The 25,722-nt window shown below is 36.8% G+C and overlaps 1 protein-coding gene across 5 annotated transcripts in view; it reads left to right on the plus strand.

Annotated features, from left to right (window-relative positions):
- LOC131045037 (shewanella-like protein phosphatase 1) overlaps positions 1-16,358 on the plus strand; it is a 174,163-nt gene extending 157,805 nt beyond the window's left edge. For 3 of the 5 annotated variants that reach the window (XM_057978544.2, XM_057978548.2, XM_057978547.2), the window contains 2 exons: positions 15,591-15,706; positions 15,818-16,358. In XM_057978544.2, coding sequence (XP_057834527.1) covers positions 15,591-15,683 — 93 coding nt within the window. In that variant the 3' untranslated portion in view covers positions 15,684-15,706; positions 15,818-16,358. The remainder of the gene's footprint in view (positions 1-15,590; positions 15,707-15,817) is intronic. The other 2 variants (XM_057978546.2, XM_057978545.2) reach the window with 2 other exon arrangements.
- The last annotated feature ends 9,364 nt before the right edge of the window (positions 16,359-25,722 follow it).

A 25,722-nucleotide genomic window follows, 5' to 3' on the forward strand; every position in this document is an offset into this window, starting at 1 on the left:
CTGCATGAGTGACCAAATATGCAGGTGTAAGGCTCATTGGCAAACTTCTCTCAGCAAAGTCATAATATACTTTGATTCCAATACCATGAACACCATGGGCCTTTGAAGTCAACAACTAACACGATCTTCTTGGTTAGTACCTGTTGGTATCTGTTTTATCATCTACCAAACATTAGGATAGGATACCCGAAGGTATTCTATCCTCTCCTGAAAAATCACTACTGATTCCAAGGTCTATATGTGCGAACAAGCGACTTTAGTGGAATAGCTTCTTGGGTAGTGTATGCTGAAATTTCAAGGGGGACTTACTTTTGACAAGTATCTTGAACTGCTGGACTTAGATGGATTTAGCAATTTTAGGCTCTTCTTTTTTTGGGGAATTTTCTGGGATTTAGACTTTCAAAAGAAAGGGGAAAAGAGATAGGGTTCAGGGAGGCTAATCTAATCCTACGAATTCTGGAGATGGTATCAACTAGGTGCTCTCGAGAAACCAAACCTTGCTTCGCCACACTAGGGACAACTACACAAGGCCGGTGCAATCTTCAATGGGTTGTGCTTATGATCAAGATGTTGGGATGCATAGGAGATGGGCTCAGACTAACTTTGCATGGTGAGATGGAAATCATCCATACACCAAAAGTGTGAGCGGAGATACACCATCAATTGACACTTATCAAATCCTTCATTCAAATTAACAACAATGAAAGCAAATCTAAATTAATTCTAACTAAGTGTTGAGGCAATTGAAACCATGCAAATCATTCAAATAATAGAGATAACAAAGCAGCGCACATGCAATATATTATCTAGAAATGACCTTAAGCAACAATACATCAAAAACCTCACACCCTTTTCAAATGAGAGGAGGCAACCTTATATAGTTTCTCAAAAATAAATGAATGGCCGAGATCAAACTGCGATCAAGGGCCAAGATTGAAAGTCCTAAACCCTAATTAGGGTTTCCCGAAATACTATCAGTTCAAGCAAATGAAAGAGTGACAAGTGGCGTGCTGCTGCTAATTTTACTGAGGTGAGTGGCCACTTTCCTCTTTCAGAGATTCAACGTATCTGGACACCACGAGCTTGACCTCCTACATGGTGACACTTGGCAAACCACCAATCTGGAAGTCGATGAGATCCACATCGTCGGCGCATGTGGCAAGGATGCCTTCCCACTCCACTGCTTGGGTGAGGAAGTTGTCATCGATGGAGAGGAAGTTTGCAATCTTTGAAAGATCGCCTTTGTTAATCATCCCTGAATCTCAGAAGAAGCTTGCCTGAATCCTGGCTCTCAGGTTCTCTGCTTGTAAATGCTTCTCCCTTAGGCTTTCCTTCTTCCAGATCTCTGACGCCACACGGAATACCTTGCCCAGGATCTCTCTAACCCTTGCCTCTGTCTCAAAACACTTGGTCTCAGATTTCTTCATAACCTCAATCCAAGTGACCAGAGCATAGTACCACGTGCCGAAGTCATACCTATCTCCTATCTGTATGATGCCTGCATCCACTAAGCTCTTCTTTGACATGCCTCAGATAACCTTCAGGTGAGGGAGTATTTCATTCTGAATTTCATCCACTTCTTCCCAATTGGATGCTAGATCCTGGATACGATCAATCAACAAAGAAGTTGCCTCATGAGCTGATACTAAGTTTTGTACCAGGGTGTCAGCACGTATCACAGCGTCTGAAATCCACTCCTTTTCTTGAGTGTATGATCCCTTCATATCATCATAGTCCTTCATTGATCCCTGTTGAAGAGGTTGTGGTGGAGTAGCCGGGACTTCATGGTTGAGCGGGCTGGTAAGATGGAGAACATACTTCTTCCACTGCTGGTTCTCTTCTTCCACTTTCTTCCTCTTTTCTTTTTCATGAGCCAGCCTCGTCTTTAGAACGTTGCAGGAGTCATCAAAATATTGGATCTCCTGGTCCTGGGTAGGCTTACCCATCTCTATGGTGGTAATCTTGTAGTCATCTGCGGTGACATTGTCCCTAGTCTTCCCTTCTTTGGGCACTGCTATCTGGACTGTCCTGAATCCGGCACTGTCTCTCTGAATCAGGGAAAACTTCTTGGCTGGTTTGGGCGGTTTAGCTATAGTGGGTTCATTCACCTTCTCCAAGAATGCTGCGGTAACCTCCTCGGTTGAGTGGGCATCCTTGGGAACCTTGGCCTTTATCCTTGCTCTCAGCCAATCAGGAATGGTTGATTGTTCTACAGTGTTCCGATCAAACTCATCGTCTGCTTCTCCTGGGTTCGTTGGCATGCTATCCAAGAAGGTTGTAGGGGCTTCAATCTGCCCCCTGTCTGGAGTTCGGAAGACCTTCTCCACCACTTCCTCAACTGGCTGGGAAAGCACTCTTACTTCATCATCAATCACTTAGATGTTCATCTCTTGCTCCCCAATTGTACTTTGATCAGGCGCAATGGAAGCAACACTTAGGATGGAGTGACTTTCGCTGGATTCTCTTCTCTCACCTACAGCCCTTTTCCCTGTGACCTTAGTGGAGCTTCCACCCAACTCCTTTCTCTTTTGAAATCCAACACTTTCTGGATTCCGAGTATCACCGGCGGAGGTACAAGGATGGACAGACAGAATATCATCTACTCCCATTAATTCATAAGTTAGAACCACACCTCTGGCCTTCAATTGTTTTGTCTTCTCAGACGCCCACCACCTTGAGTACTCAACCACCGACCTCATGAGGTCTGCTAGATCTGATTTTTCTCCCTTTGTCCAATCTATCAAGACTAAAGGTTCATTCTTCATCTTCTCAAAACTTGGCTATTGAAGTTCTAGGCTTTCTTCTACTTGATTGGCAACTTTGAATACTTCCGTTGCTCTAACCATACTTAAAGGAATTCTTGACCAGAACCTCTTCCGGATCTCGAAACTATCGGCTGCATTAGCCCAATAGTCTTCCAGATCCAGTTTGTGCTCAAACATTGTCTCTTCGATCTTCTTTATCCTATGGAATGCATCGAAATCTTTTCTTGCCTTGTATTGGTAGAAGGGATACCAGGCCAGTTCTTTCTCAGCGGTAGCTGCAGCCTGTGATGATGGACATGTTTCCAGCCCATTACCAATTGTAAGTGAGGATGTCCCTACCTTCTTCTACTTGTCCCTTTGAATCACTATATACTCCTCCAATTGTCTCACAACCTCGAGCAACACTACTTGGTTGGTAGGGTAAGCTGGAAGCTTGTATGGAGGACCAGAGAATCCCTGAATTCGGAGGTAAGTGAACTTTGGATATTGGATGTACCAACACCCGAACGGACCGATGAAGTCCATAGACTCTTGAGAGAGCCTCTGGTGCAGGCCACCTTGAAGGGTCTGGGTAATGTGCATCAGGAAGACATCATTCACCCTTTTGAAATGGAACTTCTCCTCCATATGGAGCTAGGGATAGCAATCATATATCGGAAATTGGTTCTCCTTGTTTCCAACTTCTCCTCTACAAGTGAGACCTCTGTACCTGTAGGTCCTGGCTAAAGAATAGAACAAGTAAGAACTCATGAAGAAAGTCCTATTCGCCTCCAAATTCCTTAGTTGGCTGTCTAGGTTGTCGCTGATCATACGGGCCCAGTCTATCATTTTTACTCCATTGATTATTTCATTAATGAAATAATACATCCAGGGTTCGAATGGAGCTCCCTGAGGATTTCCTATTATTCTATTGAGCAAGACAATCATGTCCCCAATGTCCTCCTTGAAGTATTCTCGCACTAGGCTCTTTCTCTGGAGTTTGGAGGCGCCCTTCCTCGGCTTGTCTAGCCAGGAATGATTAACTATGGCATCATATTCTTCCAGGTGATCGTGGTATAGACTGTCAGCTTCGTCCTTGGTCATATATACTGCGTTGTGGTACTCAGGGATCTTGAAGGCCTCTCTGATGGCCTCATCGTTGACATTCGCCAACACTCTTCCATTAGGTGCAACAATATCCAACTGATGGGGTTGTAGTGTTTGGCACATTCAATTACTAGTTCATTGCACTGCATGGTGGGGAGGAAGCCGACAACGTGCACGATACCACTCTTCATCATTTTTTGCGCAATGGTGGTAGGCACAAGGTTGTCCAGACCAAACATTCGCTTCTTAAACTCCCTCAGATTGATGTGTCCGAGGTTGGTGTTGCTGATGTTCTTCCACTTGGAAGTCATCCTCGACTCTGGAGGAGCATCTTTATCTACCTGGAACTTCATGGTGCTTAAGACCTGCAGATGAATGATGAAAACTTTAAGTCAGAAAATTTCTGCAAAATTTTGAAAAAAAACTACGGAGCAGCAAAATGGCAAAGTGTTGGAAAATTTTCCATTTTTTACTCTCATACTTAGCCACAAAAATTAAATTTTCACCTCCAGACCCTCAGCCTTGAGGTCGGTTGAAGTCACCATCAAGTGTTAAAACTTTCAAAAAAAATTTCATACTTAGCCAAAAAAAATGATTTTCTTTCTCCAAAATTTTCGAAAAAATCATTTATTAAATTCTGGAAAATATTCAGAAAATTCACAATTTTAATTTCACCTCTGACTTGGATAGGAGTAAGGCTAGACTTTTCTCCAAAATATTGAGAAAATTCAGAAAAGATGCCTTTCTCCAGAAATCTGTAAGCCTTCTGCCAAAAATATTATCCCACTTCCAGCAATATCTAGAATTTCCTCCAGATGATCTTCAAACTGACATACTTTACTAAGCTCTCCTTAGTAATTTTGAATTTCTTGGTGCAATAATGAATTTGATAATGAAGTATTTGTAGACAAGGTTTAAGCAAAAACCCCTAAAATCATCCAACTCATACTTCTAATTCTAAAAAAACTTTCCATTTTGATTTAAGTTTGAAGATATTCATTAATCCTCCAATATTCCCTTTCAAAAAAACTTTCCGTTTTGAATTAATATCTCAATAACTTTTTAATATTCTCTCAATATTCTCAAAAAAAACTTTCCATTTTGGATTAATTTTGAGTATTTTTTTTTATTTAGATATTTCTTCATTTTGGATTTAATTTTGAAATCTTTGTGGATTTTGTGACATCATGTTGACTTTGTTTGACCTTCCATGTGTAGGTTGATTTTTTTCAAATTTTATCTCCATCTTTTTCAAATTTTGGTGGACTTTCAACACATCTCCAGGGTATGGCGGACTTTGGCTAGAACTCCTTCATGGCCTCTATTAACGTGAAAATTTGACTAAGGCATTGGGGCGGACTTTGACCCTTGCTCCCACACGGCCTCCATTAAAGTGAAAATTTGGCTAAGGCATTGGGGCGGACTTTGACCCTTGCTCCCACATGACCTCCATCAAGGTGGGGCAGACTTTAGCCTTAGCACCTTCATGGTCTCCTTCCTCCTTGGGCGGACTTCAACCTTTGCTCCCACATGGCCTCCATTAAAGTGAAAATTTGGCTAAGGCATTGGGGCGGGTTTTGACCCTTGCTCCCACATGACCTCCATCAAGGTGGGGCGGACTTTAGCCTTAGCATCTTCATGGTCTCCTTCCTCCTTGGGCGGACTTCAACCTTAGCACCCATGTGACCTCTCCAACCTTGGGCGGACTTCAACCTTAGCCCCTTTATGTCTTCTTAAGCTTTGGCGGACTTTGGCTTGGCCTCTTCATGGCCCCTTCAACCCATGGCGGACTTTGGAGTAGGCACACATGTGACCTCCATTGGCATGGCGGACTTTAACCTTAGCACCAACATGACCTCCATTATGCAGGGCGGACTTGGAGCTTGGCACCCACATGACCTCCATTATGCAGGGCGGACTTGGAGCTTGGCACCCACATAGCCTCTTCAACCTTAGGCGGACTTCAACCCTTGCTCCTCCATGGTCTCTTTAGGTGGGGCGGACTTTAGAGTGGGCACCCATGTGACCTCCAAACTCATGGCGGACTTTAAACCTTACTCCTCCATGGTCTCTTTAGGTGGGGCGGACTTTAGAGTGGGCACCCATGTGACCTCCAAACTCATGGCGGACTTTAGGCAAGGCATCCACATGGCCTCCCTAAGGCATGGCAGACTTTGATGAGAGCACCCACACAGCCTCCTAAGGCATGGCGGACTTCATGCAAGGCTCCTTCATGGCCTCTTCAACCTTCGTGATGGGGTTTGAACCTGCGGAAACACTTCAAAACCCTTGTTAGCCAGACTAAGAAGAATTTTCAAAGAAATTTCAAAATTTCACAGCTTAATCTAATTTAATCGGATTAACTTGAAATTTGAAATCCATGCTTAGGTGGATCATCTGAAGCAACAAAAAGCCTAAAATCTAGGGATTCAGCTTTTTTAGGTCAAAACTTGGAATTTTTGAGTTTCGGTCGACGCTGGTCAGTAGTAATAGTGTAAACCCTAGGTTTGCATCCCGGAAAAAGCAAAAAGCCTAAAATCTAGGGATTCAGCTTTTTTAGGTCAAAACTTGGAATTTTCGAGTTTCGGTCAAAGCAGGTCAGTGGCACAAGTGTAAACCCTAGGTTTGCATCCCGAAAAAGCAAAAAGCCTAAAATCTAGGGGTTTAGCTTTTTTAGGTCAAAACTTGGAATTTTCGAGTTCCGGTCGAAGCAGGTCAGTGGCACAAGTGTAAACCCTAGGTTTGCATCCCGAAAAAGCAAAAATCCTAAAATCTAGGGATTTAGCTTTTTTAGGTCAAAACTTGGAATTTTCGAGTTCCGGTCGAAGCAGGTCAGTGGCACAAGTGTAAACCCTAGGTTTGCATCCCGAAAAAGCAAAAAGCAAACTTCCCTAAAAAATAGGGAAAACTTTCTAAAAATAGCCATATCGAGGATCGGGCTAAAAATGCCAAAAACGAAACTTCCTAAAAAATAGGAAAAAGCAAAAAAGCAAACTTTCTAAAAATAGAAAGTTGTCCAAATTCGTCCAAATCAATTGCGATCTTTGTCCTTTGACCTCTCTAAGCACTCTGGTGGTGTTCACACTTCGGAATCACATAACTTGCAAAAACTAACTTTCAATCGTCAGGGCCTGAAATGTTCTGAACTGGACAAGGCTTGGTGAAACTGCAACAAAAGGTCACAGGATACTAACAAAATCCTAGAAAGCAAGAAAAGAGAGGGTCTCCATTTGCAATGGGGCGATGTGTGAAAAAGGTCACAACAGTACCCTCCTTAGGGAAAGGACCATGGATTGGAGATATGGTGAGTGCTTGTTGGCCTACCCAAGTAATCGCGAGTTTTGAAACCATGTGAGAGTAACTTGCAAGTTTACTTGTCGACCCTACAAAAACTAAACTTGCTGGTAAATAGAAAATTAACTCACCAAAATCGTAGGAAAACTTTGTAATAATAATTGATTGTTAAATTAACAAAGGAGAGGAGTACTCTTTATATAAGCAAAGCAATTACAAAAGATATTTCCATTACGGAAACGATTGAGAACTAAAGACAGAATAGAAAGACTCTAAATACTAATTAACTGACTTACAGAATAGAAAGTTACTAAAAACTAACTAAACTACTTAAATGACCTTTATAAGCAAAATATTACAATATTATTTTATTACCCTCTCTTAATGGTCATTCGACTAAGTACCATGCAGAAGACTTGTCACGATCTACTAGTCTTTTGGCCATGAATGCATAGAAGGCCCTTCTCCTCTGAATGCTCTACGACATGAGCCTATTGTTGAGACCCTCCTTGGTTGGATTTTTGATCAGCCAACCACTTTCTATAGAACTTCTTCATATGACCAAGTTTACTACAATAGTGACATGTGATAGATTTTGGATTCTTTGAAGAATCATCAGGTTTGCCTTACCCTTTCTGTTGAATGGACTCACCTTTGCCTTTGTCCTTGGTAGTAAAAGTTTGCTCCATTACTAGCTGACTCGTTGTTGCTCCCAAACTGCTTCTTCCACTTGTCTTGTTGCAAGAGCTTGTTGCATAGTTCATCAAACTTCAAGTCAACATTGGTTGATGTAATGTTTAGAGTTTCGATGAAGTGCTCATAGGATCGTGGTAAGCTTTTTAGCATGATAGCCATCATATCCTCTTCTTCCATCTTGCAATCAATGGTCTCCAGTTGATCGTAAATGTCTTTGATCTTCATTAAATGATTCTGCAAAGACATCTTGCCATCCATCATAAGGGAGAACAACATATTTTTAAGGAAGAAAGCTTTACCTTTCTTTGACATCTTGAGTGGATCCTTAAAGTGAGTCCAAATTTGTGCAACAATCTTGCCAGATGACACTTCTGGAAGCTTCTCATCAGTGACTAATAACTTGAGCAGCATAACTGCTTCACAAGTATGCTCATCAAACTTGTCCAGGTCTTTGCCTACCACTGTGGGATGAGCAAAATTACCCAAAACAATCTGATCTAGGCATTGTTACTAAAAAATGGTGAGCATCGTCCATTTCTAGGTATTGTAATTCTTCTCGTTGAACCTCTGAGTGCCTTCCAACATGACATTGGGTGACGAGATGGAAAACGAGATAAATCACCTTTTCAAATACCTTCAATTTTTGTTGATAAAAAATTAGAAAAAAACTGAAACCCACGATTTGTTTTTTTTTTAAATCGTGCAAAAACACTTGATGAAGAAAACCTAGGGCTAATAAAAAAAATAGAAAATTTGCAAATACTCCTACATGCCCTAGAAACTCTAGGCGCACAAAACACAATTTTGTGAAAAAATCATCAAAAACCCTTCATTGTTTTGGAGAAAAACATGCAAAAACTTAGTGTTTTTGCAGAAACATTGTTTGCCCTAGAAACCCTAGGCGTGACCCAAAAAACACTGCAAAAAATTGATACCCACGATTTTGATGAAAAAATTGTGCAAAAAAACTCAGTCCTAGGCATAAACACCTAGTTGCAAGTAGGACACTAGTCAAGCAGATTGTTGAGAAAATGCCTAGAAAACCATGATTTTTGTCTTAAAAAAGTATGTAAAAAAAAGAACCAGTCCCAAAACCCTTCACAGATCGCAGCTGTGAAACCATGATTTTTTTTAAGAAACCAGAAATAAGAACACGTGGCCCTGAAACTCACATTTTGCAGAAGAAACACAAAGTCCTATGGTGCTCAAAAGCAAAACAACCACGATTTTGTAAAAAATCATGCAAAAACATTGAATAAGTTTGCGGGAGCAGGAAACTTAGGTCGTGTGAGCTTGAAAGCAGCAAAAACAGCCCAAAAGCAGCTGAAAACCCCTCAACCAAAAAATGCGAAACAAAAAACCGCGATTTTGATCAAAAAATCGTTCAAAAACTTTTGTGGTAAAAACCCTCTATCTCTAGCAAAAAAAACCATGAATTTTATTCTATAAAAATCTGCCAAAGAAAAAACCTCATGATTTTTGTTTTAAAAAAACCGATTAAAAAACTTATTGAAATTTCCTCAAAATTTCTAGATAAATGGATCACAAATTTTTTTATTTAAAAAATTCGCCAAAAAAAGAACCTATGCTCTGATACCATGAAATAATAATGATTGTTATATTAACAAAGGAGAGGAATACTCCTTGTATAAGCAAAGCAATTACAAAAGATCTTTCCATAACATAAACAATTGAGAATTGAAGATAGAATAGAAAGATTCTAAATACTAACTGACTGACTTACAAAATAGAAAGTTACTAAAAACTAACTAAATGACTTAAATGACCATTATAAGATAAATATTACAATATTACTTTAATAAACTTGCCTAAATTGCCAGGAAACTCACAAAAATTGCATTAAAGCTAGGATGCGGGTGAAAACCAGGTCAAATGCAGGTCAAACACAACAAAAAGCCTCGCAAGTAGATTACATTTAAAATGTTTGAAGAAAAAGGGCAAATTTCAAATGATTTAGGGCACTGATTGTTTGTAGGATCAGCAGTTTGTTAGAAGCTGCCATTTGGAAAGGAAATATTTCTAACTTCTGAATTGTAGATCTTTAAATTGAGAAAATGCTAGTAATATAGTAGTATTATAGTCATAGATAGTTTACACTTTATTCTTAATTATTCTAATTAAGAATTTTTCTTTAGTTAAAAATTAAAATAAATTTTAAAAATAGAAATAATTAACTCATAATTAATGCTCTAATTTTTAAACATTTGTCATTCTTTATTTCTAAACATTTATATAAATATCCTAAAATATTACAATGTCAAATGAACAATAGTCCACAACTTAAGTTATATTCCAAGAAACAAATGGACACATCCACATTTTGAAACAAAAGTTCTAGGATAGGCTTACGATTTCCCTAATTGAATGACGTTTGTTATGAGTTCAATAGGATGATGTATATTTAAATTTTAGACTCATTTGATACATTTTGTAATTGAATTTTGCCAAAAAAGTGCTTTTTAAGTTGCTGAGCTTTTGCCGAGTCAAAAAATTTTGGGCTTGCCTAGTACTCTCGAAGTCCAAGTCTGCAAACTATGGAAAGGACAACTAGCCACCTCAATTAGAGTGTTTACCAGATCAAGAAGCAGCCTCACACTGCTGAGAGGCATGAGAGAGACCAGCAACACATTCACTTGCCTTGAACAATGCAGAATTCTTGGAAGGAACCTAAACTACATCTTGTTTGATCAGCCACCCATCAATATTGTATTGCACCCTGTTATTATCAACCTATCCCCAAGTGTGACATTAATTTTATCAAAGCCAATCTGAGTAAAGTCTTTAACTTCTCTAGGAGTCTTATTAACCTGTCCAAAAACTTGAAAGGCCACCAAATGGAGAGTGACTTATCTTGAGAACTCATTGGTGACTTGTTTATCTTTGAAAAAAAGAATCTGTATACCTTGCATTCTAAAGAAATCATAAGACCTCAGTAAACAGTATTAACAAAAATCTAGATCAAAATTTGAAGAATTTAACCTTGCAAGACAGAACTCCAAAGAATATCAGATCATTCAATTCTATCTTTTATGGACAAACTAACCCAGACAAGAAGGAAACAATTCCACAAACTTGGCATACAGATTATAAAAAATGACTGATAGATTCACCCATAATGCAAAACAAACATTTATTTATAGTAGCAAAATAACTAGCTTCAGAAAACATTAACCATCTAAAGAATGTTTTCTTGGGTTCCAAATAGGGAGCCCACTTCTTTTTTAATTGTCTTGCCCAACAACCAATAGAATCTGTAAGCTCCATAGGAATTTAAGCTTGTCCATCAGACCCTCTTATATGAAATAGAAAAGAATACATATTTGGTACAAGTTGCTAGGAACTTGCAGCTCCCCCAACCAGTGAACTTTGTTCCACCTGTCCAACTCATCGTTGACCTTCAAACTGATAATTATGAATCCCATACAGATTGTACATGACCATTAGCTGGTCTTTGGAAAGGAGACCATCCTTGTTCAAAATGTTCTCAAAATTAAGAATTTCCCTAGAAGACCACTTTTTAATAGAGGAGTTATGAGTCAATGCAAGAAGCTTGTTCGTGTACAAAAGATTCCAACATATAGATCTACCTTCATATGCAACTTTTTCTGAACAAGAAATACCTTTAGTCCCTTTGATATAACTTTTGACGAGCTCTCATGCCTTCCAAATATACCCAAAGATAGGGGAACATATAGGCTTGATCCTCTTAGGAGCATACCAAATATACATAATAGGCAAGTAAGATTATTCAGATTTTTTAAGAGAAAAAGGAACACGCTATTGTTTAGGAGAATTATTCGTGGCTCATCACCAACCATAGAGTAAGTTAAAAAAACCCAATGGAGAAAATAATAAGGTTTCTGAGCCCCATGCTACCAATCAAAGCAGCATAAATCTCTAAAACTTGTGGAACACTAAAATTCATGGTCCTCTCCCCCCAAAAAAAAACATGGACCAGAATTTTTGACTGGTTTTCACCCAATTTTTGGATTTTCCTGACTGTAATCATGACTTTTTGGAGGTTTTTAGATGCTGGATTTCACCTACAGCGGTCGATAGGGATTATACCAACGATTTTCATGTTATTTGACTTTGTTGGTTGATGTATTGAAAACTGAAAATGTATTTTGTTTTGTGGTGCTGTTTTGAAAATGCGGTTTTAAATTTTTTCCTTATAAAAAAAACCATCTTGAAAATAAAGAGTGACAACTTTTTTGATTGGTCTCCACTCATTTTGTGGATTTTTCTGACTTTAATCACAATTTTTTGGAGTTTTAGATGCCGGATTTCACCTATGCATGTTCGATACAGTTTACACCAATGATTTTCACATTAATTTTGACTCTGTGAGTTGACGTATGACTAATACAAATATTTCTTGGACAGTCTTAGTTAACAACCTCATTCTGGAAATTGTATATCATTTTCTTCAATTATTTGCTCATAAATTACTGAACTCATTGCCATTATATTATAATGAATCATGTTACAATGAATACTTTTATGTGGTGGGACTTTTAAATGAATTCAGGATATAATAAAAAAGTACGAAATGTTTACGGGACATCCAAAAAGAAATTGGGTTGCTTGAGGGATGTAGGGGCAACTAGCCGTTGTCAAGACAGTTGGGACATCTAAACCATCCTAGGAACAGATAGTTGTCCGCTATGTCCCAGGCATCATTTTGGTGCTTTAAAAAAACACAATTTTGATTAAAAAGAAGGGATGGGCGGGCCATGAAAGTCTGTGTGCTATTGAAGCTGCCCCTCAACCCCATTGAGAGCACTGCCTCTAAACCCTGACAAACTTTTAAGTCTAACCAAGTAATAGATCAATGATAACTGTGATTGCAAGATCTACAAAATATATACCCCCTATTGTATATCTCTGCATCTTTACAGTCAAGGATTATCTTGTTTCATTCATTGGACAGCTTTTTCTATATACAAGGATTGCCACAAACAAAGTTGGCATGCTATAGTCATTATACTTCTGAATACGAGTTAATACACAGTCAGTAGGAAATAGAGACAAACTAGTATGCCATTTTGTTTTGAAATGATTGTACAATATAACATTTGAAGACTATCTTGACTTCTTGAGGTTTCTTTTAATATTACTTTCAGCGTGCTGTGAAAAATATACTTGAAAATACAGTGAATGCATTAGGTAGTCCTAGATTTTCATTAACAAGGTGTCCACAACAATTGTTAAAAACAACATATATATAATTAAAGGCTTTACATTATTTTTTTTAAATATTCAGATAATCATTCCATTTGTCTATCCTTTCTGTGTGACCAGGACATTTATCTCTATTGCTTACTCAAAAGAAACAATTACATTTAATATGAAGTATGCATTGTGCAACGCAATGTAGTGAGTGATATGAACATAAACAACAAAAAGTTATATTACACAATTCATGTACCAAACTCAATTTTATTTTCTCTCTCTATATCTCTATGCTATTGAAATGCCTTTAAATTTCAAAAACAATGAGTTTTTATTCTTTTTTTCTACATTTTTTTAATGTTTTTCTTAAATCTGATTCTTTTTTCCTGTTTTAATCTCAATTTTTTGAAAAACTGTTATACTTTTGGTTTTCTGATTTTTGCCCTAAAAGATTTTTGCTGCTGTGTTACTAATCTTCCTAGGCCTGTTTTACAAATCCCAAGAGATAACATGTCTCTTCCTAGATCCTCTTCCATTAGACCAAAGAAAGCTTCTTATCAATGTTTCAAGTTGGTTAATATGTGAAGAACTAACCAACCAGCAAGAAGAGGAATATGCCTAATGAAAAGATATAATTTTCTGACATACTTGAAACCTTCCTACAAGAGATAGGAGCTCGCATTGGCATTATATATTTTACCTAAATTCTTATAACACAACTTCACACGTCTTTGAAGAATGGGCTCAACACAAATGATATTCTCATATATCTAATTACTTTATTAGGGCCACTCCATGATGGCTCCTTATCCATTAGCCACCTAGGAGAAGTAGACTAGTGTAGGATATTATATTTTTTAATAGAGATTTTAGACCCAAATGCAAGACAATACAAAGATAGCCTATTTTCCATATTTAAAAATAAAATCATCTAGAACAGGGAATAAGGAGGTACCATTAGCAAACTGCAACTCAATTAGCATATCATTATTTGGAAGAACAAAAGTCCCTTGACAGTGGGCCCAAAAACATTCTCTCAGGTATATTGAATGGCAACTGCAGCAACGAGGAAGGAGCAAAAGCTTTTGTAATAGACCTTTGCAAGGGGAAATTTCCGTAACTTTGGATTCCCTACAATGCATTGATTCTTTTTCTTAGTATTATGCTATAATTTTATCAACTGCATGATCTGGAGGCAACAGAACATTAAGGTAATATAGGTTTTCTCTGTTCCTTTTAATAGGCCACATACTATTCTCCAAGAAGATAAATATGAAAGATGAAATCCATTCTATGTAAGAGAGATCAAAGTTTCAAACAACACCCACCACTTGAACATGATTGGAAACAAAAACATCAACTAAAATATGCAGCAAAACTCATGAAACACTATTCTGTATACTAAAAATTGCTATTTAGCATAGATCAGTTTAAGCCTGTAGACTGGTTCAGAAAATTTTCATTTCCTCTGACCAGATTGTTTATGTGCTTGCTAATCTTGACTATTTGTATTTCTTTACCTTGAATAACTTATTTTTCTACTAAAATAATGGTCAGAAATTTTATCTTTACAGTTTACCTATGCCTGTGAACAATCAGAAAAAATATTAATCCAATGGATGTGGTTCTTTTCCTGTAATACATCTCCATGCTAAATTCTTATTTAACAGTTTGTGATGTATTGTTTATATGTTTTGATGAACTCTTTTTATCTTTATGTAATCTTGTTATTAGAAGCATGCCCTTTAGCATACATCATAAATGCATAATTCCTGTATCAAATCTTTTTTTGGTCTTTCTGAAATGTTGTCCCCACTAGATTCCAGGCAAGGTTAGTTCACAGCAGACTTTCTATTTGAGACACGTGTTTTTTAGCACTATCCATTTTATAACAAAAAGTCTTTATCTTTAATGTCAAAACAAGATAATGTCTAATTTTACTTGTACCTCTGAGGGAGTTTAGAGGATCATCAACTTATAAAACTAGTAATCTTTATCTATTTCTTGTATAACAAATCTATATCAGGCCCAGCTATGTCAGCAGAATGAACCAAGAGATTTACAAGACTAAAAGGTAAAATAGTCGAAACCAAAGAAAACCCCAGGTTGTCATCATCATTTCAAAATCTCTGGGGATGTTTTTTCCCCTAATGTATACCAAGTTTAGTATTCTCTAATTTTGCAATATGATGTGGAGTATGGCTTTCTTGGCATAATCAAGAAGGATAAAGAATCTAGCTCATGGAGGTAGAGCCTTTTGTTTGGGAAGAGAAGAATAACGAATTCATTAAAACAGGTCTTAATTTTCTTATTAACTGTTTGATACTGATGAAGCTTCTGTTGAGTCTATCGTTGATGGCATTGAATGGGAATTTGAGACCATACAATATAAAAGTTGTGTGTTGAAGCTGCAAATGCTCACCATGTAGCCTCCAATATTTTGATGTTACCTAACTAAATCTATACCTAGACCACTCTATATTTCCCAAATTGCTCCCCTTGCAATTAAAATATGTACTTACAAGCTCTCCAAATCTATTTTTCTTTTAACAGGTGCTAGAAATTATAGATGACCAAGTAAGAGTGATAAGAGCTAGTACAGACAAAATGCTCAGAGAAGAAACAGTGGACTACTATAGTATTTGAGCATTCCAAATTAGTTCACCAAGGTATGGGACAAACCTACCCTTGCAACATTTTCATTGTATAGATTAGCTGAATGTACATAATTTGTTTGTGGTAATTTTAATAGACCTAAAGTATCTTACTTTTTCATGTAGCTTCACAATTAAGATTCTTCACGTCATAACTTTTTTAGCAAAAAGAAGTATCATAAGCATGCCATTGGAGTCCTGGATAATATTTTGTACTTTTAGGTAGTTATCAACAAGAGTACATGCTTGTATTGGAATACATATCATAATAGGACATCATCTTGCTTCTTCAGTTGGGCAGTATGCATAATGGAATGAATAACAGGGAAAATACTCAAGGATTTCGGCTATGATATCATAAAAAGATACATCTTGCCTTTTGTTTTTAGAAATATTTGTAATGAATAAGCAACAGGGAAAGTATTCAGGAATTTGGGCTGCAATTTGATGGAAAAAGAACTTCATATTCATTGATAAAGTAACTGCCATGCCGTCACTTTCCTGGCTTATACTAAAAGAAGATATATGAACCCAAAGAAAGGAAAATAGTTGGGAGACTGAATGCAAATGCCACTGGTCAGGTCTCATTTCTATTCTTTTAAATTCGCTGATGTTAACTTTCATTGAATTGATATATTAAAAGTTGTGCTGAGGTGTTGTTGGAGTACTCGTGAACTTTGCTTCTCTGGCTTAATTGACAAAACTGGACACTGTTCTTAGAACTAGAGTCTGAAGTGGGTTGTTTTGATCTAGAGGAGACTACCATCATTATTTTATGATCCATTATTGTATCTATAATCATTGGGTTTCATGAACAGAGCAAAACCATACACATAAATATTTACTTTGAGCATCTGATTTTCAAGACACAGCTGTCGATTTTTTTCAAGGCTAGTCTTGAATGTATTGCAATTAATATTTCTTCATTTATATGGGAATCCTTGCCCTGCACCATAAATATCTTAAATGCTGGCTCCTGGTGTAAGAATGCTTGAAACTGTTACACTTAATGCACTTTGTATATTCCAATTATACATGCAGTCATGTTGGCTAATTTATCTTACTAGCAATAATGAGGCAATCTGGCTTTAAAGATGTTTGCTCATTTGATATGGTGAGTGGAAGTATTTTAATTCAAGTCAAAGAATCTTAAAAGAATTGGCTACTTAACTAGTATTTAATTCCTAAGTTACAGGTTTAGGTTCTGGCTTGGGTTTGGGTTGCACGGTTCAGTTTGCAGGCTTGGTTAAAGTTTTTTTGGGGTTTGGGTTTGCCTTGGGTTCATTGATACAAAAACATATAAAAATCAGAAATATATCCATATTTGCATTAGTAATTAAGTTCAAAATACACCATCATATTAATAGTCAAATATTAGTCAAACTTGAATATCATGATATATAATAAAGTTAAAAAATAATAATGTCAATTGTCAACAGTAAGCCATCATTGATCAAACCTCTTATGGTTTGTTGGTGTGAATAAGGTTTTCTACCTAGTAAAGGTCTTGTACCTAGGTAGATCCTAGTGGGGACTTATTCATATGACTTAAGTTTACTTAGGTCCTAGATCTCATTCGAGAACTCTTAGTTGTTTAGGTAAGGTCTTATCATATCTTATCTTTATTTGCTTTTAGTCACCTAGGAATTTAATGTTTGTTTAGTTAGTTGGCTCATGTCATAAGGTTAAGACCAAAGAAACGGGACTCGGACTCGGACTGTGGACTCGGAGTCAAACTCGGCTGGACTCGGGAAAGTGAAAAACTCAAGAAATTTAGAGATTTTTAAAGATTTAAAACTTGTTTCATGCACCCTTTATTGAATACACCTTAAAGACACAATAACATCATCAAACTCGGCTCATTTGATTACATACACAAGTATACATCAATCACATAAGCATAAACACAAATTGTAGCTGAAGGAAATAACAAACATAGATATATAAATATTGTCAAATGTATACAATATTACAAAACTCATGGAATAAAAAATCCATGTCATCATATGATCATCATCAAATGTTCCATACAAATACCAAAGATAAATACAACTACAAGCCTATGGCTCAGAGGAGCGTGCACCCTCTGGCCCCGACCCCCTGCGAAGGCATCTAAGGTAGGTCCTGGATGATTCAGCAACCATAGCCGCTCCCTATGACACCATGCCATGCTCACCAACATCAGGAACATTTGTGTCATTATCTGCCTTTGAATCTCCTGTCTCTGCTCGTGCTCTTTGCTCCTCTGCCTTGGCTACAACCTTAGCCTCTATATCTACCCGGTTGATCCAATCAGTGTCATCATCACTAAAGACAACCACATGATCTGTCTTAGTGGCCCACTCTGCATCAGGATCAACCTCATCAAAGAATGATAGGAGAGATGTCAGCCAATGCGTTCTTTCTCATTCTTAGGCGAGATCATTCATCTTCTCCACAGATAATCTATTGCACCTCTTGGAGTGTATGTGCTCAAACATACTCCAATTGAGCTCACAACCAAATGCGCTACATGGTTGGTTCAAGATGCGAATGGCCAACTTTTGAAGATTTGGTGTCATTCGGCCAAAAAAGCTCCACCAATTATCTGAGTTTAAAATGAAAAAAACAAATAAAATCAGTCTCACTCATAAACTCATTTAACAATATACAATAAAACTAAAATTAAGCCTTACAATTTATTTTTACCTGGCATCATAGTTGTCCTACTTTCTTTGGTGATAGGACGAGAGAAGGTCTCCCCTTGTGCATTTGAGAACAATTGTAGCTCTTGAATAAGCTATGTCTGAGTAGAACCAACAGGTGTCATCTTCTCCATGATTGAGTATAGCCCATTAAGGACCACCAAGGGCTTAACAAATTGCAAAATTGAAAATATTGTGTAATTTAGAAAAATGAGCAAATAAGAGAATATGATGAATAAGTTATAAAACAAAAAGTTAAATTGTAGAATTTATAAAAAATTTACCTTCACTATCTCATCACAAGGGATCCAAAAGTCTTGCTCATAAAAAATGCAGTCTGCCATATTTTTCCTTGCAGGGGTGGCAGCATAGGATGAGAAAGACCACTCCTCACCAACAATCATACATCTCAAGGCTGACTTACAGTGAAGCATGGACTGCAATGTGATGAAGTTTGTGACAAATCTTGTGATTCCTGGACGAGCTAACTCCTTCTGCTCTATGTATGGTCTCATAAGAACCAACACCCATGAATGATTATATACAAATTTGCACACATATCTCGCCCTTTCTACACATCTCTTGACCCATGAGAGTTTTCCAATATCCTCCAACATGAGGTCAATGCAATGGGCGACACATGGAGTCCAAACTATAGATGGGGGCCTCTCCATCAATAGCCTACCTGCAGCAACATAATTTGTTGCATTGTAACTAATGAAGTTACAAAATAGTAATTAATTTGCAAACAAAATTAGTTTTTAATCAAAAGTTTACCTGCAACAACATAATTTGCTGCATTGTCGGTCACCACCTGTACCACGTTCTCCTCCCCCACCTCATCAATCACCTCCTCTATCTACTCACATAGGTAGGTGGCATTCTTGCAATGGGTAGAGGCATCAATGGACTTGATGAAAACGGTGCCCCCTGAAATAAAAAAATAAAGCAAGATCAATGATCATTCAATAAATCATTAAATGAAAAATAAAAAATTAATGACTAAATGAAACTAAAATTAATCAATCACCTACGGAAGAAACAAGAAAATTAAGAAGAGTTTTAATTCTCCTATCCGTCCAACCATCAGTCATGATGTTGCAACCTTTAGTGCTCCATATATGGCGTTGTTCACCTAATTCCTTCTTCACATAATTCACCAATTGAGTTAAAATGGGTCCCCTCAAATCAGACTCAGAAGGGGCTTTGAACCCCGCCACGCATATGGTAAAGGCATCAACCATTTCTTGCCAATAAGGAGACCTGTCACAAATAAATTAAATGAGATAAGTTAAATATGTACTATGTAGTATGTACGGGAAAAAATAAAATGAAGAATCAAAGTATAAAAATTAAAATAATCAAACATAAAACATTCATCTGGTTGTAAAGAATGGAACACTGTCGTAGACCCAAAACTTGTCAACTGCCATTTTAGCGGCATCATGGACCTCCTTGTTCCAACCCATGCTCTCAAGTGACTGTTGGGACCCAGGAGTAGTGCGAGGCACAAAGAAGGTATCCAACCTAGATTTACGAATTCTAGGTCCAATGCTAACACTCCCACTACCACTGGCAGTGCTAGGAACATGAGTAGTGGCATCTGTAGAAGCAGAAGCACTAGCACTAGCAGTAGTATGGTGAGTGGGACGATATGGAGGCATGGAAGAAGGCCCTCCAACACAACCTAAAGCTGTCCCACTTCCAATGGCCGCAAGATCATCCTTTTGCTTCTTTTTGTTCTCAATTGTTTCAACCATTACATAGCACTCGCGTATAGCCTCAGTCGTTGCTTCAATGCATCAGTCGGCATCATGCCTACGCACACCAGCAATATAGTATTTCAATATATATATATGCCTCCATGGAATATTGTTTTGCAAAAAAAACATTGTCTACCCCTTTTTTGCCTTGGAAAATCCTCATGAAATTTTCAAGCAGGGTCCTTTCTAATGGGGTGTCTAGAAGAACTAGAAGACATTGTATGATAGTTTTGTGAAATTTGAGGCAAATAAGAAAGTGAAGGTTGCTGCAATAAAACATTACAAATACAAAAATAAATTAATACATTCATTTTGATTGAACATTTTTTTCAAGAAAACTAAGGTAGGGTTTGTAATTTTTTAAAAAAAAATTGTAAGGGTTTGTCAAACCCTACTTTTAATTTTTTTTTTTACAAACCCTACATACAACCCTACATAGTAAAATACAAAAGATTTTGGAAGAAAATGTAAAACTTTCAAAATAAATGAATAGAAAATGGAATTTTTGTATACAAGAAACAAAAAAACCTAAAAAAAAACAATCTTACCTCTTACAACAAGCTTGAAATGAGTTGCAAACTCTTCCCATCCAACTCTTGATGCACCAAATCCAAACACAATGCAGCTCCAATGTGATAAATGGAAGAAATCTTGAGCTTCCTTCTTGTTGGTTTTTCTTCAATGCACCCTTGTTTTTCTTCACAACTCACTTTACACCTATTTTTGCAAGTGAATGAAATGAAGTTCACTTTTAGGAGCTAAGGATAAATAACAAAAAAAAAGAAGTTAAAAAAACTTTTTTAAATGTTTTTTTTTGTCATTTTGTTTAACCCAACCGATGACCGAGTTTTAGGCACGGGACTCCCTGAGTTTGGCGATTTTAGGCCAAACTCACTAACTCGGCAAGTCTGGCAATTTCTGACTCAGACTCCGAGTCCGAGTCCGAGCTTTGCAGACTCAGGAGGCATGACTTGGACCCGGACTCGAGTCCGGACGATTCTTGTTTCTCTGGTTAAGACATATGTCATGTTCTTGTCTAATCTTATGCCCTCTCCTTGCCTATATAAGCATTCTCTTGCATCTTGTATCATATTCTATTCTTGGTCTTGTGGAATAACATTTTTTGGTGTTGCTTCTCTCTTGTCATGTTGAGGTTATTTGGTGTTGCAAATAGAAGTTGAATGATTACTTCTTCTTCATCATCATCATCATCATCATCATATAAGATGATCTATGTTGTGGTTAATTAGAAGAACCACAAATAGTGTCATTGGTTGGCACTGGCACTAGAACTAGCACTAGCACTAGCACTCTCATGCTCATTAGGTGCCTCATAGTCATCAAAATTAAGTGCAACAATGTGGGGGAAGTGGAAGCATCCAACTCAATACGCTTTACTTGATATTTCACTTTCTTGTCTCCCCTTTTTTGTAGCCACTTTCTTTTTGTCTAAGGAGTTGCAAGATTTAATGCACAAACACCAAGTGCTCTGACTTTTTGGAATTTAAAAAAAAAGTCAAAAATAAATTAAAAAAATGGCCAAATTTGGTGGATTGGCGTGGCTGGAATCTAAATTCAGCTCAGGTTCATCCAGGTCAAACCCACATGTTGTGGGTTGGACCTTGTCCAAACCCACAAGGGATTGGACCCAGACCTTGAATCGGCTTCAAATTGAAGCGGGACCCGGGGCATTCCTTGGGCAATCCGGTAACAAAGTTTAATTCCAGATAATATAGAGGTTAATATATTATGTGGAAATTAATGGCAAGCTTGCAACTATTTCAGCCAAACAAATTAATTTTTTTTTGAAGTTGTAATTTTTGCATTGAATATAAGATTATTGTTATAGAATAGATAATATTGGTAAATTGTTGATAATTTGAAAACTATTAAGTGTGAGAATACGATTTGGCAGTTTTAATTTATTGCAACAGCTATTAAAAATGTATTTATACAATGATATTTTATTTTTTCATAAATTAATCTATTTTGTAACACCATTTACATGTTTAGTTCTTTAGATGTAAATGAACGTACACACACACATATATAAACAAGGAAGGTGTTGTGAATGTGATATACAGATCCTATTGAAAGATTCATAAAATTTAGTAATCTTGTTCAATTAATGCTAGAAAATTTTCTTAATGTGGGGACTTGAATATACTAAGATAAGTGAAAAATTATCTATTTAATATTGCAGGTATGTTTTGATAGATGGTACTTGCAAAAGGTCATTAGTAGCAGAATTACTCCTTGTGTAAAAATAGGCCCAAAACAACAATAAAATAGAACAACGGTAAACAGGGAAAAAAGAGTATAAAACATAATTATGTAGTTGAAGAAAATATCTTTGTTGATCTAACTTGTAGTACATTCAATCCAATGTACAATTAGTATTGTTTGCAATGAACAACCTCATATTTATTCTGAAATATTCTAATATCTAAAAAAATTTCATTTTTAAAAGGATTCTACATATAGACACTAAAAATTGGTATCACCTACATATTTCATTTTTAACCTAATCGCGCATATAATCTTCATTATTCATGCGATCTTGTCCTACTATGCCTTTTCCATTTTCTATCCAAATCATTTCATTGTCTTCCCATTTCGAGTTTGGGATTTCATTTTATCCTCAACTTCATCCCCTTTGCGATAGATTGTTCCCTTTTCATTTTTTGCGGCATTCGTTTACCTAATTTTGTCCTGATTAGGTCATTTTGCTCTCGTTTTGTCCTTTTCCATTTTTTATCTAGATTGTTTCATTTTCTTCCCATTTCGAGTTTGGGATTTCATTTTATCCTCAGCTTCATCCCCTTGGTGTCAGTTTGTTCCCCTCTCAATCGGGTGATGTCAGTTTTCTATTTAAACCCCTATCTTGGTTAGGGTTTTTTGTTTCCTTTTTGGTCCTATTGCTTCTCGCTTTCCATTTTTTGTCTTGTTGGCTTCATTTTTTTCCCTATCCCTGTTTTATGGTTTCATTTTGACCTCTTGTCCCTCCCCATGGCATTGCATTCGTCCCTTTTACATTTGTTAACCCTCTTTGACCCGGTTTACCTGTTTTTACTTGGTTTTACATAGTTTAACCTATTTTTCCCATTTTCGCTCTATTCCTCCCATTTTTTGTTCTAACCTTCCCAAATCTTTCCAATTTCACCCATTTTGACCAAAATTACTTAATTTGACTTAATTAAGGTCTTCGGACATTAGTTTGACTAATTCCTCCTTTAGGTTTAATTAATTCTTTAATTAATTAAGCCCTTTTTTACTGATTTTTTATTTTTAAATCTTTCATCATTTGACCATCTCCTTTTAATATCAATTAAATAATTATATTATTTAATTAATTTCGATTTACACTTTAAATAAGTAATCTTAATTATTTAACTAAATGTTCAATTTCTATCTCCCATAATTGAGTAATTTATTTAAATTACTTAATTAGCTAATTGTGTCATAGTTGAATATATATCTTTATTTATTTAATTATTTGTCCTAAATATATTGCTAATTTTCGAAAATTGCAACAATATCTTAGATATTTATGGGATTTTCCCTAATATTCTCTTTTGTTGTTATATGGAGCCTAATCAGACTCGGAGGTTAAATTTTGCCTACTTCTATCGGCGCGGTTTCCCACCATATTTTTCAACGGGAGTCCCATATTAGAATGTGAGAATAGACACAACATGCTCAACAACCGATTCAAACAAATCTCCCACAACAAACAGATCAATTCCCAAAATTTACAAAAGAAGACTTACGGAAAAAACCTCACAAGAAATTAATTATGCAAGATCCCTCAAGAACATCATTCGAAAAGTTCAATAAACCGTTGCTTAGTATTGCATCATCGACACATCAAATGGATCCATACCAGGTGCCAATATCACAAGTAACGATGAGAACCTTGGCAAATACTATCTAACCTCAAACATAAAATTTTCCTCAAACAGGTCCACAACAACCCATTACCCAAGAAGTGGTTACATATACGACAAGAATGTTGTACATACCACCCTTGGACGAGAATACACAGAATGCTTCCGTCACACAAACAACTACGAATGATCAAGCATATTAGATACAAACTCAATCTCATAAACAAGCAACTATTGCACTAGTTGACATACTCATTCCCACGTTACAAATTAACACCAATACTCAACAAGGTCAACCAAGTAATATTCTACCACAAGACGGTGTAAACATGATATCCCAATCCAAGCCTTCTAAACATCAAAAGTGCAAAACAAAAATGCTTGACAACTTGCTTGGGAGATTAGGATACACACAACCAATTGTTCAAGAACATATTGCTACCAACTATGCAAGTTGGTACCCAATATCAAAATGCTGGACAAATGCATCAAGTAACACAACAACTGGTTATCCAACCATATCAATTAGACCAGCAACAACAAGAATCTGTGCCACAATATCAACAACAGATACCTCAAATTCCTCGATTTCAACAACAGGTGACACAATCAAGAACTCAAAAACAAATACTAGTAGCGCAATTGCAACAAAACGCATGTCGTCCATTACTCACAATTCAAACTCAACAACAACCTGTCAAACAAACACACCAATTTCAACCACAGACACAATGAAACAGGCAATTTCAACCTCAGACACAATCCAACACTCAATAGCAACCCCAAGTTTAGTCTGCAATGCAGTATCCACAATAACAAAATAAACACCAACACACCACTGTGACACAGTATGGCAACCCATACCAGGACACACCAATAACAAGTGCAACTCGATCCAGTATTCTTGAATATCGAGAGCAATATCCACTTGGAGGAACAATATATAGACAATGAGGTCATGTAGGGATGAACGATGAACTTCCTAGATAAGGACCTACTTACACAATGAAACAACAAATTGAGAAACTGTCCAAACAAGTTGAAGCGTTATACACAAGGAACTAAAAGAGGTTACACACCACAAGACCTATGTCCTAATCCCTTCAATAGAAGTCTGTACATGCTTCCTTTCCCTAAAAATTTCAGTGTACCTACGTTTGACAAATATAGAGGAAAAGGAGACCCAAACGATCATATCAGAGAATTTTATGCATCTTATATGGAAATTCTCTATGATAGCACATATGTCATGCGTTTATTCCTGCAAATTATATCTGGACAAGCGATGGATTGGTTTGCCCGACTACCTGGTAACATTAAGTCATGGAATGAGTTAGCTGAGAAATTCATTTGCCACTTTGCCTTTAGTATAGACAATGAAATCACCGTGATCGACCTTTGCACTACTAAACAAAAAACATGAGAATCCTTTGTCACATTCTTACAAAGATGGCGAAACTTAGTCAGTCGATGCCCATTCGACGTCCCTGAGGAATAGCAAGTCAGTGTGTTTATTGAAAAACTAGTACCAGAATTAATGTACGAATTAAAGATCAAAAGTCCTAGCTCCATTGACAAACTTGTCAAGAAAGGGACAAACGTTGAGAAAGCTCTTATACAAAAAGAGGTTATCAAAATCTTTAAAGACAACATGGACAACCCTAGCAGTTCCAATGATAAGAGCAAATTTTGGTCTA

Source organism: Cryptomeria japonica, chromosome 7 (assembly GCF_030272615.1).
Source record: "Cryptomeria japonica chromosome 7, Sugi_1.0, whole genome shotgun sequence".
Taxonomy (NCBI): domain Eukaryota; kingdom Viridiplantae; phylum Streptophyta; class Pinopsida; order Cupressales; family Cupressaceae; genus Cryptomeria; species Cryptomeria japonica.